This window comes from Malaclemys terrapin, chromosome 23 (genome assembly GCF_027887155.1).
Source record: "Malaclemys terrapin pileata isolate rMalTer1 chromosome 23, rMalTer1.hap1, whole genome shotgun sequence".
Classification (NCBI taxonomy): domain Eukaryota; kingdom Metazoa; phylum Chordata; order Testudines; family Emydidae; genus Malaclemys; species Malaclemys terrapin.
In genome coordinates this window covers 2,019,074-2,038,842 of record NC_071527.1, presented here as the reverse complement: position 1 = coordinate 2,038,842, position 19,769 = coordinate 2,019,074, and the positions used below count along the sequence as shown (strand labels likewise).

The 19,769-nt window shown below is 45.0% G+C and overlaps 1 protein-coding gene across 2 annotated transcripts in view; it reads left to right on the top strand.

Annotated features, from left to right (window-relative positions):
* The window catches only part of SARNP (SAP domain containing ribonucleoprotein), a 49,751-nt gene extending 30,849 nt beyond the window's left edge, over nucleotides 1-18,902 (top strand). For both annotated transcript variants that reach the window (XM_054012445.1, XM_054012443.1), the window contains 2 exons: nucleotides 14,435-14,524; nucleotides 16,422-18,902. In XM_054012445.1, coding sequence (XP_053868420.1) covers nucleotides 14,435-14,524; nucleotides 16,422-16,463 — 132 coding nt within the window. In that variant the 3' untranslated portion in view covers nucleotides 16,464-18,902. The remainder of the gene's footprint in view (nucleotides 1-14,434; nucleotides 14,525-16,421) is intronic.
* Nucleotides 18,903-19,769: the final 867 nt, after the last annotated feature.

Below are 19,769 nucleotides of genomic sequence, written 5' to 3'. Positions count from 1 at the left end.
GCAGAGTTGGTCATGGAAGGGAGTTAATCAACCCGTTCTTTGTCTCTGCCACTCTGCAAAAAGAGAAACCGAGTATAAAATGGTGAGCGAACGACGGTGAGAGCTATTGCTAACGCTCTCGCTTGTGGGTGTTGGGAATCTTGCATTTAATCTGGTTTATAGATTAGTTCAAAGCCTGTCCTAATGAATCTATGTCATGAAGTGACACTCTGAGGTATTATTGTGTATTGCCATTTGTTCTTTCTCCCATAGCCTTTTTAGATGTTGACCATATATAGACTTTAAGTCTAATGGCCACTGATTACTCCCAATCTCTGCTCCCCGTGTACTGAGTTGGATCCAATCGCTTTGATATTGATAAATTTTCATTTATTGTCTATTCTATAGAATGGACGTATTAAGTCACTGTGATATCTAGGGGTGCTTAGCCCTGCATGAGCTCCCAGTGCTGCTGTGGGAGAGTGAGGGGGATTCTCTTTAGCCTCTGTCCAAATATGTAGCTCAGTACTGAAAGCAAAATCACTTACCGTTGGGGGTCACAGTTGGAAAGAGCCCAGCTGCATTTCCAGATCCCAGGGGAAGTGTGTGAGGCCTGCAGATAGAAGAACCTTCATTTGACTTGTCAACAGAGCCAGTTTGATCTGAAATCCTGGAGTGGGGATAAATCTGGGGACCCCACGTCCCCTTTTACACACTCATTTCAGCACACTGGGACTGTGCTGTCCATTTCAATGAGCAAGGATGCACCCTGATGTTTTCTCTTGCACCTCAAATTCACTGGAGTTCAGTGCCTTGGAATGTGGCTTCATTCCACATTTATCACCACTTTAATATTGCTAGTTGGTAGAATGGCGAGTCATATTGGCCTCAGCTGATAAAATACAGTTGAAATATGATCCACTTGCCCAAATAAAAAGTTCTCCCTCCCATAAATAGAGGTGTGTGGATGTAAACTGTCTCAATGCACAGGAAGGGTTAACATTGCTGTGGTGTGTTGCCGTTTTTGCGCTTGTTGGTTTTGAATAGGATGGGTTTTTTTTTTAAATCTGGGGCTAATGTGCAATTCAAATAGTGTTTAGTAATCGCCCGATTGCTCCTTTTTAATAACAGATGGACGCTTCAAGGGAAAACTTTCCCTGCACCAAGTAGCTTTAACTTGGGGTGGCCTCTTGTTTACCATAAATACCATAACTCCTAAATATGTTTTTGTCAAGCAAAGCCTCTGGTGTCTACAGATTGGTAGAGATTCTGTACATTGTCAAAATCTGTCTGTGCTGGTAAATTAAAAAACAACTCTGCTGAAATGCTTTGATGATGTTTAGGACGCTGTTCTTAAGGGACTGTGAAGATGCTTCCTAACCCCTTTGCCTTGCCCTGCACCTGAGATGTGTCTTTTTCACTCTGCCATGTGGCATTCCTTACGCGTGTCTTTCTTCCTCTGACGTCTAGGTCAAAGAATGCTTTTCAACTTCAGTATTCCACTTCTGGGAGAGTTGCAGGTGTACTCTTAACACATGGCTGTGACTTTTTTGTCTTCCTCCCCTGCTGATTCCATTTGGAGAGAACATAAACTTTTAACTGTTAAGGCCTCAGTATCTTGACACAGAGAAACCTCAGAACTGCCAGCTGTTGTAACTTTTGCCCTCTACCAAAACCAGCGTCCAAAAAATACGTTAGCGAGATTCCTTTATCCTTCCCTTGCTTGATCTGTTTCCTGGATTTTTACTGGAAGGGAGATGGGGAAAGGGAGAGGCGCTAAAGGTAACACCACAGTCTCTTTTTTTCCCCGACTAATGTATTATAGCAGAAAATTGCTTACTGTGAATTACAAAGTTGCTGTCTCAGCATAGAGACCTGCTTCTGATCTTGCCTGTACTGCATTTACGTTTCACTGATTTGAATGGCGATGCTCTCAGTTCACACCACTGTCAGATCAGACTCCGGCTCAATAAGTTTAACAAGTTGGCCTCTTTGTTGTATTAGCATTCGGAAATCTGTACGAGGAGTTGCTGCCCTTAAAAGCGACTGGCTTAGATGCATTTTGATTTGTCTCTAGTTTTTATAAATGTTTTAATAGACCATGTTAGCTGGCAAATGAAGCATCACTCCAGACCTACATGATCTAGAGGTTGATGCTGTGAAAGTCCTAGTCCTTAAAGACCGCAAAATGTGTGAGAACCTTTTAAGAGGGGAACTTGGTCAGTAAACTCCCCACACTTCGAGAGGCCAGCTAAAGTTGCATCAGTGAAACACAGATGGTCAGTGCTTAGGGCTGGAACTTCTGTGTTCTGTCACTGAGGTGCTGGGGGAATCTTGAGTGAACCATTAGCAAAATGAGGATGATGCCCACTTCCCAGGGGGATGCAACTGAATAATGCTTGTGAAGTGCTGAGAGACCCTTCCGTGTACATCTCTTATACTACTGTCTATAAACAATCCCCCCCTGAGCCTGGGAGGAAAGGTGATCTAAAAGAGCAGAGTATTTTCATAAGTAGGCTGTGATACAAGCCTTTCATGAATAACCCTTTCATAGGTATCTGATATAAATGGAGTTGAAAAGGTGAACGTATTCCACGCTAGGCCGAGGGAATGCTCTCTCTTTCCAGCGTTATTTTTGAACTAGACTTTGAGCCGCTGGAAAGAGAGAGCCTCAATCTCGCCATACGTCTCCCTGTAACTAGCTCCAAATGTTGAATGAAGACATGAAGTGAGGTGAACCTTACAAAATTTTATTTACCTTCATTTCATGAGGTTGGAGATTAAAGTGCTGTGTTGACTTGGGTTGAAAGGAACAGATTGAAAACAACCAGGCATTTGGAGGTTTTTTGGGGGCAGCAGAATTGGGGTGGGGAAGTGGAGTCTATAAAACCACCATCTCCTTGGTGGTTCCTCTAAGATAGTTTACAGTGTGTGTATAGTATGAAACTGAGGTCTTGCACAATGATATTTCTGTGAAAAGCAATTCTGGGGATGTGAATTGAAAGGTAAGCCACATGAGGAATGCTTATATAAAACCCCTGGGATTTCCAATTGTTTCACAGCCCCTGCTAAATATTTGCTGATGTACATTAGTTTCTCAACTCCAAATGGACTCGGAAGCTCTTGAATGGAGTCTGCAAGGCAAAAGAGCCAGGAGGTATAAATACGTTGAGATGAATTTCAAAAAGGTGGTGGGTGACAGCTGTGCGTCCCAGGATTGGAGTGTTTCTGAGAATAAAACCATCAGTTGCTGTCATTCACCCTCTGGGTATGAAATTGGAAGCCCAGTTACCCTTGAGTGTTTCATAACCTTTACCTTTTGGAGGTCAAGGCCATGTCATCATTAATCTACCATCGCCTGAAAGCCTCAGGGCTCTGCTTTTCATCCTGCCATCCGTCATGCTGCAGCAAGATACAGGAGAGTAGATGACCAGAAGGGTCTATTTTTATACATACATGCGCATGCACACCCTTCCATTCTCTCAGAATGAAAGCTCCAAGGATGAGATTATGGAGGTTTGTGTCTGTAGCTCTACATTCGTGATTAGAATTCCTCTCCAGTGTTGAGCTGAAAATTCAGACTCCTTTTCTCTAGGGGACTCTTCATCTATGGAGACGGCATCTTGCCCATACGATCCTGTGGGGCTTGGCTTTCAGCAGGGTGAGGTATTGTCCCATGGTTTTTTATCTGTAAGGTCTAGGATTGGTGGTGAATCTAGCATGACCCCAAGATTACACACGACTTTGATCATCTTTGATCTGATGCCCGCTGTCAGAGGTGAGATTAGAGTATTGGCAGGTTCTTCAGAGTGTAGCCTCTTCCCTACCACTTCTGTTTCCTGTATTGAATCCGAGCCCAATGCTCATCACCTGTCTGCTGCTACTAAAGAGAGAGGTTGGTCCTCCATTCATTTCCGTCTATCTTCATTATTTGTAATGAGCCCTGCGCTGTAGCCTCGAGGTGTCATTCCATAGCACCTACACCCTGGCCACTGCTATGAAATCTAAACTACTGAGAATTAGGAGCTGCTGCTATGTCACTTGTCTGGGCTGCCTGGGTCTCTAAGGCTAACCAGGGGGAGAAATGTTTGTTAGTACGTGTTCTCATCTCTTACTGCCCCTTCAGAAGCACCCCTTCTTTGTTTGCAGTGACTGACTTAGTGCAGAGTCCTCCCATCACTCGGAATGAGCCGTTCGTTAGAGCAGCGTTTCTCAACCCTTTTGGTGCCAGGGAACAGATCTCATGGACGGCTGTTGAGAAACACTGTATTTGAGCACTAAAGCGTGGGACTGGTCTACGCCTAAAACTTAAGTCAGCCTAGCTGCATTGCTCAGGGGTGTGGAAAGTTCCACCCCGAGATGTCGTTCAGCTGACCTAAGCCCGACAAAACTAGTTTGATGGAAGAATTCTTCCATTGACCTAGCTGCCACCTCTTGAGGGGGTGGATTTACCACAGGGACAGAAACTCCCCGACCACTGCGGTAGCAAGTGTCTCTACTGCAGTGGTGTAGTTGCAGCACTTGTAATTACTAAGGCTATGGCTACATACTAGGGACATTACAGCTGATCTGGGCCCCCCCAACCCCTAACATAGAGGACACCAAGAGGTTTCACTTGTACCACTGGGATCAGCTGGGAGCTGCCTCACTTCAGATGGGAGAAAGAACAGGGCTTCTCCTGTTGGAGCAGAGCTGAGTGCCGCCATTGTTGCAGGGAGCTCTTGCGTGTCATTTAAAAAGGTAACCAGCTGCGCCCTCCCCTCCCAAGTTAAAATCCAATTCTGCTTGCGGGGATGAGGTTAGTACCAGAGCTGCTCCGTGCACCATGGAAACCAAGACTTAATGCATTTTGGCATTCACCCTTCCAGCACTGAAACTGGCAACCTGCCCACCCTGTGGGGCGAGAGGAATGATCTGATTTTTAAAAGGGTCTGTTTATCTTTTGGGAATAAACTAGGTATGAAATAAAGGCCAGATAAACTTGGGATCATTTAATTCTCACAGACATTTTTAAAACCTGGAGCTGTGCTGGTTGGACCTCTTCAGTGGATGTACATGTTGGGTTTGCCCACCTGCCCCCACTGTGTGTCAGTGTTGCTTCATGAAAAGGCTGCTGCTGGCCCATTTGTCTGGCTGCAGTAAACATGGTCTTTTAAAGCTGGTTTGGGGGTGTGACCACTCAAGAGTCTTCTGGTTCAACTGTCGAGTACCACTTTTTCAGGTGAAGAGCTCAGTCCAGTTAATGTCGTCGTCCTTTCAGTTTGATCAAAACCTTTCACTGGACACTGCCCGCATGCTCCGTGGGTACGTTCCAGAAGAGACACCTGTCCCAAGGTGCGTCCGTCTATAGAAGTAATCCCGCCTTCAAAATGAATGACCTGATTCTGCCTGGAGCTCAGCTGAGCTCCAGCCACTCCCATTGAAGTCATTTGGCATGGAGAGTGTTCAACAACTTACAGGCCTACGGGCTGATTTGAAGAATCATTGACCGTTCAGTTGCTGGCTGTAGAAAGCTGCCGCTTATAAAGGAAAGTGCCAAAATCTTGACTGGGTTAGAAAAGAGCCTGAGGAAGCTCCATGTGGTGTGGTGACGTTATTATTGACGCTCGCACTGAGGGGAGCTGTGTGATTGTGGCCCTGTGGATGACTAGGTTAGCCACTTATTTCGTTCAAAATGACAGGACAGGGCTAGATTGAACCAAAAGTGCTGCAGCTAGGTACAGCACAGTAGAAATGTGTAGTTACACATGTCTAAAATCCTGCACACTCCCCCATGCCCAGTACGCTTTAAAAGTTTTTAACTCTCAGGCTCAAATCCTTCACGGAAAGTCCCCCCTCTCCCTCCCCCCCCCCCCCAAAAAAAAATTCTCTCCTAGTGTGAGTGCAAAGGGAGCAAACCTAGTAACAGTAAGGTTAAAATTTGTCTGATGCTGCTGGAAAGGTCAGCTTTCCCTGCAGATGCACATGTGCCCATTTGTACACTCAAGCGAGGCCCCAGGGCTTGATAAATGCAGAGATAGCAGTGTTTTGATAGAGGTAATTTTCCTCAGATGGGTTTCAGCACCCCATGAATCAAAACCTGTCAGCGAGGAGCCAAAGATGGAGTGAAGTTTATTGTAAGCGTGTTTGCATCTGACACTGTCATGCTAGGGGGTCAAGTGAGCAAGATCATTAGAACAGTGTTGATTTAGTGAGACTGTTATACTCTTTCCCTGCAGGGCCACAATCGGAGGTGGAGGGGTTACCGAAAAAATAAATAAAAACCTGCAGCTCAGTGCAGTTCCCCAAGAGACACTCCCATGTGTCCTTTTAAAGACACAGTGCTGCTGTTTCTCCTGAAGTTGTATTTGGACCATTGTCCCACCAGCAGGGTTTGAACACCACTTTGGTCTCCCGTAGCAATCGAAGAGCATGGTTGTACATGGTTAAATGACTAGATTGGAGTGGATTTTCTCTACCAGCATCAGTGCTTGCATATAGATTACACTTCTCCAAACAGTGATTTTTGCAGCCCCCATGATCCCAAATGATACATAATTCTGCCCACCATTGGTAGTTCCAAAGACTCTAAGCTTCACAACCGCCTTTCTAGGGACGGAGGAGGTGATATGCCCACATGAAGGGCCTGTCTACACTTACGATTTATAGCGCTCTAACATGCTGGCTCTGGGGGGTGAAAAATCAACCCCCTGAGTGCAGCAAGTCTGAGCGCTTTAAAGCGTTGGTGTGGACAGGCTCCCAGCGCTCGGGGCTATTCCCCTCGTGGAGGTGGATTACCAGGAGCGCGGGGAGAGAGCGCTCATGCGCGACCACACTCGCACTTCAAAGCCGCTCCCACGGCAGCACTTTGTGTAGACGTAGCCTTAGAGAGGATGGCCTCCTGGATTGAGACACAGGAAAATTGGGTTCAGTTCCCTGCTCTACCACAGACTTTCTGTGTGTCTTGGGAAGGTCACTTAATTTGTCTACCCCTCTGTCCCCCAGCTGTAAAATGGGAATAATGCCATTTCAAACCCAGAGCGCTAACAAGCCATGCCCGGAGAGGCACTGTGATGCTCCCGCGCTGGGGATCATGTAAGAAACTAGGTAGTGGTAATGGTGAGTCCAGAGTCCCAGTCCTTGGCAGGCAGATGGATGCCAGAGCTGCTACACTGCACTGCTTCCTTTAAATGACTTGTTTATAGTCAGGGTCTCGAGAGGCTTTCTGGGAAGGGACGTTAAAGACTAAAAACATGGCAGATCTGTGGGTGTTCAAGGGCTAAGGGGATCCTGGAACAAAGGAAAAAGTTAGCAGTTGTATTTAGCAATAATTACTCCAGTGAAGTGTCGTAAGTGCACAGAAAGAAATGAATGTGCTGTCTGGGCCTTGACTGCCTATGGAGCCAAAACTCCTGAGAAATTGCTGAGTTTTCAATTAAAACTTTTCCGTCGCCCCTGTTGCCACAACACATGGGGATGTCATAATTAATAATGCTGAGCCGGTTGCTATGGTGTCATTTATGTAAGGTATTGACATAAGGAAGGCTGTCCAGCTGCTCGCTGACGGGGTGTCAAGTGTCACTTTTGTCATGAAAATTGGCCACAGCACCGGGGATGACATTAGGTCTGGTTTGCGAGTTTGCATTTAAATGGATCTTTTTTCTAAGTGTCCGGTTCGTTTCCTGCGCTTGGCTGGCTCACGTCAGTTTATTAAAATGGAGCAATCGGGTTAGAAGTTACCTGTTACCAATGTATGATTTCTATTAGCTGTAGGCAGTGGGCCTCCTGGGTTCTTGCTCTGATGGGCTGCCTTTTTAGTAAAGCAAATGATGACGAAGTTCATACCCATTTACTTAGGATGCCTAATGGACGTGGGAAGTTGTGCATCCAGTGAGGAGTTCGGGCACCCGCTGTATTGGTGATGGTTTCGATTTGTTTCATCTCTTATTTATGTCATCACAAGGATGGCTCTGTAGGCTTCACCTGATTGCAAATGAATGCCTTTTAGTGCCTGTCAGACCATGCTCTCCCCAGTCACGAAATGTAACAAATGGTGTTGGAGGGGAAGACATGAAATATACTTAGTGACAGGGGACAGAGGAGAAATTATAGGAGTGTAGCAAGGTAATTGAACAGCCTGAGTTGACGAAACTGGCTAAATGAGGACTGAAATAGCCAAAGCTAGAAATAAATCCATTGAAAATGGATGCATTGAGGCTTTTAAAGGGTAATGATGGCCTTGGTTATTACTGATAGTCAAGGCATCTGTGTGGGTAGTGGCAGTGGAGATAAAAGCCTCTGATTTTGTGGAGAATCTCGAGAAATGTAGGGACGTGACAGTTCTGCAAAATGTCAGTAAAACTGTGTCCATTCAGACTGCAAATCACTGAAATGGAATTTGTGAAGGTAGCTGAGTGGGTGCTGAGATGGTCATGTCAAAATGGAAATGCTTTTGAGAGGAGTGGTGGCCAGTGCAGGGAATAGAAACGGGGGGCAAGAGCCCTATGATGAGTATCGAGGTAGTTGTGTGGTATATCAGACTGCCTCTTGCTAGACTGAAAACCACGAGTTGATCAGATCTCTCATCCTGCCAGCGGTAGCCAAATGTATTGTGTCCATAGCAAGAGAAGAACTCCTCTGAGCATGCATGCATGCCTACCCCTCTGCTCTCGCTGAAGGAGCAGGGAGTGAAGTAAAATATCCTAGTCTGAAGCATCCCCTGTGAAAACAGTTTGGTGTGCAAAGTGAATGTCAGCAGAAGAATGGAGTCGAGCTCCATGAGACATCCTTTCTGATGCTTGCAGAAATGAGCCCCTAGCGTTGGATAGTAAGCCAGATTCTACCCGGGCGGTTTATTAAACCACAGGTAACAAATCTGAGGGCACTGCAGCAAATCATTCAAAGGAAAGGTGCCTTCATATTTAATGGTTTAGAAAAATACCACTTGACAGGGTTGTGAGATACCTCTCTTGTGCAGATCCTGGAGGAGCAGCAGCTGTAGAATTTTACAGCAAATTACAGCCCTGGTCTTTCATTCGCGGCTGCTATCAACTTTATTGGTAGTTCTGCTTACTAATGATTCCCAGGAAAGAACCTTAAGCTTGTAAGTGGTTAGGGTGTAGAAACCCTTAACTGAGAATTAACCACAATCTAGTTAGGACATTCCCAGTTTTAAGGGATGTCTGCTTTTTGTGAAGGCTTCAAACAGAAGGTGCCTTTCAAAGATCCCTAGTGACCCCATGTACATAGTTCACATTAACGTCATTAACAGACTAGAACCACAGAGCCGAGCCTCATGGTCTGTTGTAAGTGTGAGAGTTTAGGGTACTTTGTGGGATGGATTACACTGCTCTACAGCCAAAATGCTTCTGAAATAAATGCAGTCAAACTTTACTAATTCTGGGTCACTGAGAACGAAAATGATGCTTACAATTGTTGATTGGCTCTAGTTTTCAAGATGTGCTATTGGGTCAGTATATACGACCCTTGACTTGGGAATGGCGGAGGATAAGTGAGTTATAAAGGGAAGGGATCTCAATTTAAACCAGAAATGACTAAAATACATCTTTGACTGGATTTATGAATAAATCTATGACTGGGTTTGGACAGTACTTGCTTTTTAGGCAAAATAATGAATGATGCAATCTGAAGCTGGTATTGCGTCATACATGATATGAATTGCATCACGTTATTTCTAGAAGTCATGGATGATGCAATCATAACGAAGCTTACATCACTCTGCTGAACAAATTGCCCTATATCAGCTCTAGAAATCATACAGTGCCGTGCTCTTATTTGTCAGTGTCTGATTTTGCAAAGGGACACTTTTCTGTTTAGCCAAAGTGAGCAGAGATGCCTCGTACTTCTGTGAACAGTGCAGCTAACTTCTGCTATGTTTGTGGTGAAGTGACTTTTTTGCATCACAAAAGCGCAGTATAACCACTATGGTTAAGAAAGCCTATCACCTTTATTTTGGCTGCAAAATTGGAGATCAGGACAAGAGGTGGGCCCCACACATATGCTGCAACACTTGTGCAACAAATCTTCGCCAGTGGTTGAACAGGAAAAGGAAATCTATGCCTTTTGCAGTGCCAATGATTTGGGGAGAGCCAACAGATCATACCAGCAATTGTTACTTTGCATGGTGCCTCCAGTTGGGAAAGGTGTGTCAAAGAAGAAAAAAGTGGACTGTGCATTATCCAAACATTCCATCAGCTATACGCCCAGTACCCCACGGAGAAGGACTGCCGGTTCCTGATGCACCAGAATCACTCTCACTTGAGTCAGACGAGGAAGAGGATGAAACTTCTGGTCCTGAACCATCAATGTCACAGGACCCACATTTTCTCCCATCCTCCTTCTCTGAACCACACCTCATAACACAAGGTGAATTGAATGACCTTGTCAGGGATTTGGAACTACCCAAGAGTAAGGCAGAGCTGTTGGGCTCCAGACTACAGCAGTGGAATCTCCTGGCAGGTGATGTTAGGGTTTCCATGTTCTGTGACCGTCAAAAGGATCTTGTCCCATTCTTCTTCATGGAAGGTGATCTTGTAGCCTGCAACAACATCGATGATGTGATGGCAGCCCTCAACATCGTTCACGATCCAGATGAGTGGAGATTGTTCATTGATTCATCGAAGACTAGTCTTAAAGCTGTTTTACTGCATAATGGCAATGTTTTGCCATCAATTCCAGTTGGTCATGCAGTCCATACGAAGGAAACCTATGACCACATGAAACAACTTTTGAGGTGCATAAACTATGACCAACATCAGTGGCAGCTTTGTGGTTGTTGCTCTCTTGCTTGGTCTGCAGACTGGATACACAAAGTACTACTGTTTTCTCTGTGAATGGGATAGTCGCGCAAGAGATTCCCACTACATCAAGGAAGACTGGCCACTCCGACAGTCATTGGAGCCTGGGAGGAAAAGTGTTTAGCATCCACCACTTGTTGAATCAAGGAAGATTTTTTTTTTTACCACCCTTACACATCAAGCTGGGTCTGATGAAGAACTTTGTCAAGGCCATTGACAAAACACAAGCAGCTTTCATGTACCTCTGTGGAAAATTTCCAAGGTTAAGTGAAGCTAAGATAAAGGAAGGTGTCTTTGTTGGTCCTCAGATTCGTGAACTTCTTCGAGATGATGCATTTGACCATGCACTGCGTGGCAAGGAAAAGACGGCATGGAAAGCCTTCCAGTTAGTGGCAATAAATTTTCTCAGAAACAACAAGGTAGACAATTACAGGTTGTTGGTGGAAAACCTCCTCAAGGCATACAAAAGCCTTGGTTGCAACATGTCACTAAAAATACATTTTTTGCACTCTCATCTAGATTTTTTTCCACCGAACTTCGGAGCAGTGAGCGCCGAGCACGGCGAGCGATTTCACCAGGACATTGCAACAATGGAGAAACGCTATCAGGGCAAATGGAGCCCATCAAAGCTTGCAGACTATTGCTGGACAGTGACAAGAGATGCTCCATTTAATGAATACAAGAGACAAGCCAAGAAGCGCCGAGTAGACACTGAATAGGACTAAACTATGTACATAATAGTTTTTTGCCTTTTGTTTCATAATAAATTTTAAAGTGTTACATAAACAGGACAGGTGAAATATTATCATGGAAAGCAACCATAAACACATTAAAAGACCTAGGTTTACAATTTATGATTAAAACTCTATCTACACAATATACATAGACATAAAATGTAAAAATTTAAATATCTTAGAAACAGTAGCCAATCAGTTGTTTTAATTGTCATATTTGAATTCAGCACATCAAAATACATAATAAATAGCACATTTTATCTCTGAAGCAGACGACTTCTCAAAAATTGGAGACCAGTGTTATTTGTCACATCAGTCTGTAGGAGTTAAAATGTGCAAAACCAATATCTATGCTGTCTAATCTGCCTGCTCTACAGTGCAAATGTACCCAGGATATATACTGACATGTCCTCTTGAGGCTGAACCAAAGATTCATAGATTCTAGGACTGGAAGGGACCTCGAGAGGTCATCGAGTCCAGTCCCCTGCCCGCATGGCAGGACCAAATACCGTCTAGACCATCCCTGATAGACATTTATCTAACCTACTCTTAAATATCTCCAGAGATGGAGATTCCACAACCTCCCTAAGCAATTGATTCCAGTGTTTAACTGGATCTTGGGGCCCATGGTAAGACTTTGTGTCTAGATTGAGCTTTGGAGGGATTTTTAGGATTGTTCTATTGCACTGGAATGCTGCCTTGCAGGAAAAACTCTGCTTTGGCTTATAAAAGATTCGCTGACAGATAGCAGCATCCTCTGGGCCAGTGGGCACCTCTTTAAATAGGGGATTAGAAAATGCAAGAAGTTGAGTGGTGGAAATAATAATAATAAAATAAATCCATATGGCCATAAAAATCCTCCTTGGAAGCAACAAAGAGAGCTCGTTCGGTAACTTGTGTGAGACTTTCCAGTAACATCCGCGCTCCCTTGTGAAGGGGCCAGCGGGTTCTCTCGATAAAAGTTGAGACCATCATCATGATCCATGAAGTCTCTAAGGGCAAATGGGGAGCTAGCGCTTCAAGTTCAGGGCCTATTGCCCTGGGGCAGGCATGGGAAACGATGTACTCCCCAGGTGCTTAGGTTGTATAAAATGTTCCCTTGGTTTATGTTGATGATTCACATAGTCCTGTGCCTGACATTAGCCTGCTCCTAGAGAGAGAGGTGATGTTGCAAACATGGCATTATGGTTTCACTGCAGGATCAAGTGTAAGATTAAAAAAACTGGGTGTGTTCAGCTTGGAAAAGAGATGACTATGGAGGGGGAGATGACAGAGGTTCGTAAAGTCATGAATGATTTGGAAAAAGTGAATAAAGTGTTACTTAGTCCTTCACCTAACACACAAACCAGGGTCACCCTGTGAAATTAATAGGCAGCAGCTGTAAAACAAACAAATTGAACTACTACTTCACACAATGCACAGTCAGCCTGTGGAACTCGTTGCCAGGGGATGTTGTGAATGCCAAAAGTATAATTAGGTTAAAAAAAAATTAAGGAAGATCACGGAGGATAGATTCATCAATGGCTATTAGCCAAGATAGTCTGGGACACAATCTTATGCCCCGGGTGTCCCTAAACCTCCAACTGCCAGAAGCTGGAATGGATGACAGGATAGATCACTCAGAATTGCCATGTTCTGTTGATTCCCTTTGTAGCATCTGGCACTGGCCACTGTCAGAAGACAGGATACTGGGCTAGATGGACCACTGGGCTGACCTGATCCGTGCGCTCTTATGAGGGTGCATCCTCTTTATCATGTTCAACCACATTCCTTAATTTCCAAATGAGGAAAAACATGCAGCAGGTGGATTGGTGTTAGTTGGTGGTGATGCTCATCAAAGTGAATTGGGTTCTTCCCTTTTGCTGCTAGTTTCACCAGCGCTGCTGAAGAGTGTTTGCCATCATTCTGCAGGGAGTCGCCAGCTTCACTTTCTGCAAATTCTCTTCGTGTTGCAAACTTTACGGGGCAGTTTTTAAAACTATTTCCATTGGAGCATTTCATCGGGGAAACATTTTGATTTTTAACGTGAGATCTTGTAAATCCTCAATGTTGGGCTTACACTTGGGTTGGTAATAGGGATACAAAGGCTTTCATCTCTAGGTTCCTAACTGAAATCCAACCCTGGTCTGCTGCTCAGTGGCCTGTGTGAAATGAGTTTGGGTTCCATTACCGAGGCCAAAGATTTAATGGGGTCATTAAGGGAGAACTTAGGAAGGGACCCTCCCTCCCTGTCAGGATTGGGACACACTGACAGGAAGCTTAGACTGTCACTGCCCAGGTACTTGTACTGCTTTGGTTAAACAGAGACTCGCTTTCTAAGGCTGCCAATCCAGCGCCTTTCATTTACTCCGTTGGGAATATAAAGGCTTCCTCTTTTCCTCCCTACCTCACTAGCTATCGTGGTCGGCTCTTCTTTGACTTGACCTGTTAAGGTGGACAGTTAAAAGCTAAAGACATTTAAAGTGGAGGGGATAGAGTAGTTGCAAAGTTAGGCAGGTGCAAGGTCACGGGTTACCTAGCTTTAGCCATTCATCCCACAAACTCCACAAATTTCACCACTGTACTCCAGAGAAATAGGGTTCACTTTTCCTTGATTACCATGGAGGGAGAGCTGGTTTTGCATGGGGACCTACTTATTGTAAATGCTCCTCAGAGGTTCTTTTTAGCATCTATTCAATAAATCCCTTCTGGACGGGGCACCTAACCATGCCAGCATGATGATGCCTGCTAACATGTATGTTCAGTTCTGTGCACTAATTCATGTGCACCCCAAAATCATCTTGCAACTACTCTTTTTTCTAGCATCTGGTGTTGTAGCTAAAAGCAGGAAGATTTGGGGGGCAAGGAAAGGAATCTTATCAACTGTTAAAATGATGCTTTTAGGCCTGTCTGGCAAACTAAATCTTCTACCTTCTTTCCACACAGAGCGAAGATGATGAGAAGCTGAAGAAGAGGAAGGAGCGATTTGGCATTGTAACAAGTTCGGCTGGGGCTGGAGCCACAGAGGACACAGAGGTAAAATGCTAAACCTGCAAGCAGAGGGGCACGTGATAAGAAGTTTGGGGGCGAGAGGGCAGCTGAGAACACTTTCCGTGCTGACTTGTTAGGAGAGTTGAATATCCCAGAAGATGGCACTGTAACTCTTTGCACACATGAGATCTTGCTACTCAAGTGGATCTCATCCTACTCGTCCGCATGCAAGTACTTATATTCGTTTCCTTCAGGTACCCCAATGATGATACCGCAAAGATAAATTCTCCTTTACATTGATGATGAGCATCTGCCTCTTTGGGTTGCATGCATTCTAACCCCCCAGTGGAGCTTGTCAGCCTGGTCTGGAGCAGCCCAAACAACCAGATCTGGCCAGCGCTGGCTGAGGTGGCTGGGCTCTTAGTCTTGCAAACTAATACAGATGCCTGCAGAAAATTGGGAGCAACCATTCTCCTCCAGTTTCCTCCACACTGCTCCCTTTATGCCTTGAGTGGCCTACTGTACTACTTCCCATTCACATCCCTCCTTGTGACTTCCTTTATCCAGGAAGCCCTTGAACTTTAAACTTGCTTCACTCCTTTCATCATAAAAGCCATGTAAATTTCACAACATAAAAAGGAAGGAACAAGTAAGGATCAAGAAATTGACCACACCCCTTGCTTTTCTCTCTTCCATCTTTTGATTTGACACCTCTGTCCTGCTGTTGTCTCTTTGGTCTGATTTTTAATTTGTAAGCTCTGCAAGACAGTGCCTCACCATTTTATTTATGGGGGTTTATGCCTTGCTGTGCGGCACCTGGTACCAAAGACCAGGCTAGATGGTTCTGTGGCAGTTTCTACGTTCCTGTTGTCGAGTATCATAAACACTATTGGTGCTGCATAAATAATACTCTAGCATAAATCAGTGAGAGCTGAGCCCCCATCACTGTCCACAGAGGGGTGCTGGATATGGATTTTAATGTTAACAATCAATTGGCAAAGGTTGCGGGAGGGTGAGCTGTTGGGTTCTTAGAAGCTACTTAACCAGATGGTTTCTGGATTCGACATACAAGAAGTGTTTTTTTGTTTGGCTCCGAAGAGTGATCTCAGCAATTCAGGTGGGGTTTGGGGGCTTTTTCTGTTTTGTTTTTGTAGCTTTTTGATAAACGCTTCCCTGGAATGAAATGGTGCATGGCATTCCCAGCCTTCTGCAAGCAGCACTGGAGAACGGGCCCCTGTTCAGTCTGAGCAGAGGGGGTGGCTGGGGGGGAAGGATTCCATGTTTTTCCGCTAGGTCACTTATAGGTTGTGCCTGGAACAAAAAGATCTTTTGACTAGTATTGTGTGCACTCAAATGCACCTTTCCCCTGGAGATTCTTGGTTCGGGCTTCTGTTGCCCCCTGGCTATTTATCCTGCTAAAAATTAAGATTTATACGCCCCTCGTGTATCAAGTTAAAGGCATATCTGAGAGACGCAATAGAATATTTAATGCAGTTTAGTGTGTCCCTCTCACCTTTTCCATGAATAGAAGAGTGTTAACCCTTTGCCCTTTTAAATTTCCCACCTCCCCATTGCCTGGAAGGGTTTCCAGGCCTCTCAAGTAGGCATTGTTCCCTTTTGTAGCATGTTGCCAGCGAGATGAAGTGACTTCAGCAGCACTGTATCTTGGGCACTGTATGCTTTTGCAACTTGATTTCAAGCTCCGTTTGTTGGACTAAAATCTTCTAGCGCCTTGCCAAGCATAGATACCAAATACTCTCTTGAACTAACCTTGTGATCCCGTATTCAGGCAGGGGCTGGGTCAGTCATGCACTAGGGTCATTTAATACCATCAAGTGTGGTGGGTTTTTGTTTTTTTATTTTAGTCTTCATCCAAATGTGTGTGGGGTTTGAATTGTGAATGTTTTTTTGGTTTTGATTTTTCTTTCAATCCCTTTTGCAGGCAAAGAAGAGGAAAAGAGCAGAACGCTTTGGGATTGTCTGATGTCTGTCCATTTTAGGCTTTACCTGTTGGGCGGGGAGCACGCTCACGTGTGTGCGCGCTCTCTCTCTTTCTCTCTCTCTCTCTCCCCCCTTCCCTTCCCCCGCCACACACACAGTAGCACTAGTAAGGAGTGTAGGCTCTCTTCTGCAATAGAGAATCCCTGATAGCTGTACAGTTGTGCTGCTTATTTTTTCAATTGTGAAGTTTAAAAAAAAATATATATATATACAGAGTAAAGAGCAAAAATGTTCTTGTATCTGTGGTGGGTGAAATCCCATTGCCCAGTTCGCCATTCCCCTGCCACTTGTGTAGTTATTTACAGCAGTGCAAAGCAGGTGTGTAATGCCACCACATCCAAATTGGAAGTGTTTTACACCCACTGTGCACTGGTGTAAATGCCCACCCAAGCTGCAGGTTTGAACCTAGGTAGTGAGGAAGGAGAACTGGAGTGGCCATTATCATCAGATGTAGGATGAGGAAAGGATAGTGCCATTCAGGGATGAAGTTGGAGGAAGGTTTGCTCTCCCTGCTATGTCTTAGGGAGTTGCACCCTTGGGTTGAGAGACAGGTTATGCCACTTAAAGCAGGAACTTCCTGGAGCTGCCCTTTTATTTAAATGTTGCTGATCTTTATTGTCTCCATTTCTCTGGGCTGCCCTGGGCAAAGAAACCCTCCTCTCCCTCCTTCAGCCCCAGGAAATCACTCTTTAAGTTCAGCAGTATCAGGGCATGCACACCAATAGCCTGGCTAAAAACATTCTTCAGCTCAAGTGCACCTTGCATCCCTACGTAGGTTCTGCTGTCGATCATCAGCTGCTTCTTGGGTTGCCCCACCCAGCTTGTGACATCGTGTTTGCTGCCTCGCTGGCCAGGGCAGGGCCTTCCTAATATATTGCACGGGATTGCCAAAAAACATAGTCGTCATTCTTGTATCAGATAGGCTTTAAACTTCATGAACCACCCGTATGTGAAAGGGTCTTTCTCCGCTACCTCTGCTCCCGGGGGTGGTCTCGTGGGGAATGGGTTGGAGCAGCAGCTGGTGATTGGCAGAAGATCAAGGCCAAAGCCTTGGAATAAGGAGAGAGGAATCCCAGAACATTTACAAATTAAACCCACTTCACCGGCCTCTAAGGGCTGTTCTGGGGCTTGTGGCATTTAGTACAAATGTTCAGATCTCCTGGAAGGTTAGTGAGATTTCTCTTGCCTTTCAAAAAAATTCCGTTGCTCAGTTTTTATTCCCAGGTTGAATTTTGTGTTGTCCTCATCTAACATCCAGACTAGCTCAGTCAGACTTGTTAATACCTCACCCAGTCTTAAACCAGCCTTCCTGCCTCACCTCTTGCAAAGGGGGACAGCACCAACCTTGTCCTGGGAATACGTGGTTTGAAAAGGTGTTGCAGTGAACCTGTTCTGCATCGGGACTGAAGCGAATTTCCCTCCTGTCACGTTAACTTCTCCATTTTCCCTGCAACATCATGCTTAGTACAGGAGCAAAACACAGCCTGGCTGCAAATGTTATGCACCTTTTGTCTGGTTAGCTTATCAAACGGCACCTTCTGTTTTTAGGAAGCTGTAGGAATCAGTTCTCCATGTTAAGTTGTGTAGATGGAGCAAGAGTGTTAGCTAATACCAGAGAGCTGTTGTCCCATGCTTTGCTCTAGGCCTCTGAGGCCAATAGCTGTTGTTAGCAGTGATTCAGTAGAGAGGGAAGACGTATGGTGCCTTTCCTCGTCTCCTTAATAGGTTTTTACACACAGGTATTCCTTGTGCGTCTAACATCTTATGTAACTTTTTTACCCTTAAACTTATATCAAGGTCCCCAGAAAAATAGAACAGCTGGGCAGATTTCCCCTTGATTGATCTTTGCTTTTAAATGTCCATTTTGGTTGAAATGTGCCTGTGCTTCAGAGATTTGCATCCAGGGATTCTTGCTTCTGACCATACCCTCTATTGGAAAGATGTGTTTGCACTGGTCACACGCAGTGGAGAACAGCAGCTGCATGTGTACAGTAGGCTGGGCAAAGGGGCCAGCCTGACTCTTGAAAAGCAATATATTTTTCTGTAAATGTAGAGGTCTTCAAATGGCTTGTGCTCGGCACCACCGATGCACGCAGGCTGATGTCTCAGCTGTATGCCCCAGGTGATTCTAAGCAATATCGGAGGTTGGTTTGCTTGCCCAGCAACTATAGGATTCAGGTTGCATTGTGTGTGGCTTGGGGTGTCAATGGTAGATTGAACTGAAGCCCCCGTCTCCTTCCAGACTTAATGGAATAACCTTATTCTGTTTTTGGGTTTTTTTGTATGTCGGATTTTGTAATATGTATTTTCTATTCCGCTCATGGCTTTTTGCTGGTTATTTGCTTGAAATGTTTTGAAATGTGCCAGGACAAACACTGCATTTCACTCTTGGTTTCATAATAAAACTGCTTCTTCAAGGCAACACCTGTATCTGCCTAGTTGGTGTGTGATGTAACAGTGCTTTTTCCTGTGGTGTCAGGGTTGGGCCGTGCTAGCACAGAGCCAAACATCGCTGAGGTCTGATTCTCTCTGGCGCTGCATCGTGTGGTGTTGTTTACACCCGTGCACGTCAATCCCATGGCCCAAGGAAAACGTCATTTATGTTCATTCTGCCCTGGTTTAAATGACTTCCCACGGTGTACTGTGCCCCTTGCCTTCAAATGAACACAGAGGTCCTGAGCACTTGTAGTCGTGCAAGATCCCATGATGCTTTTTGTTAACCCCTGGCATCCCGGACAAACCCCAGTTCTTAGCCCATTCTGCCTCCCTGAATTCTTCCCTATAGTTTGTTGGATACAGAATTCCTCTTTGCTTCCTGTTGACCTCATTAAACTTTGCAAGCCCTTTGGAGTAGGGACTCTGCTTTTAAATGTCCTGTAAAGCATCTTGCACATGCTGGGTGCTGTGTATATACTGCCCAGGCCTCCTTTGTTTATTATTTGGTGCTAAGAAGTCAGATGCTCTCAGTTCTAGGATTGCCCTTGGTCTGCTTGGCAAGTGCAAATATCCTTTTGTGTCCTTGGCTGCTTTATTTCTGATCACTTCCTGTACTTCTCCGTATACTACCTGAGTGGTATAAATGATCAGCTGTTTGACAGTACTGCAGGGAGGGCTGCTGGTGGTACTCAAATCCCTAATCCCCCCAGGTGTTAGGTAAGTGGGGTCCCCTTTGTACAGGCTGACGTACGGTAAAGGGACTCACTTAAGGTTGTACAGCAGAGTTGGGCGTAGAACCCAGGAGTTCCAATTTCCATGCTTGTGCTCTGACCCCTTGATTACACTTCCCTTT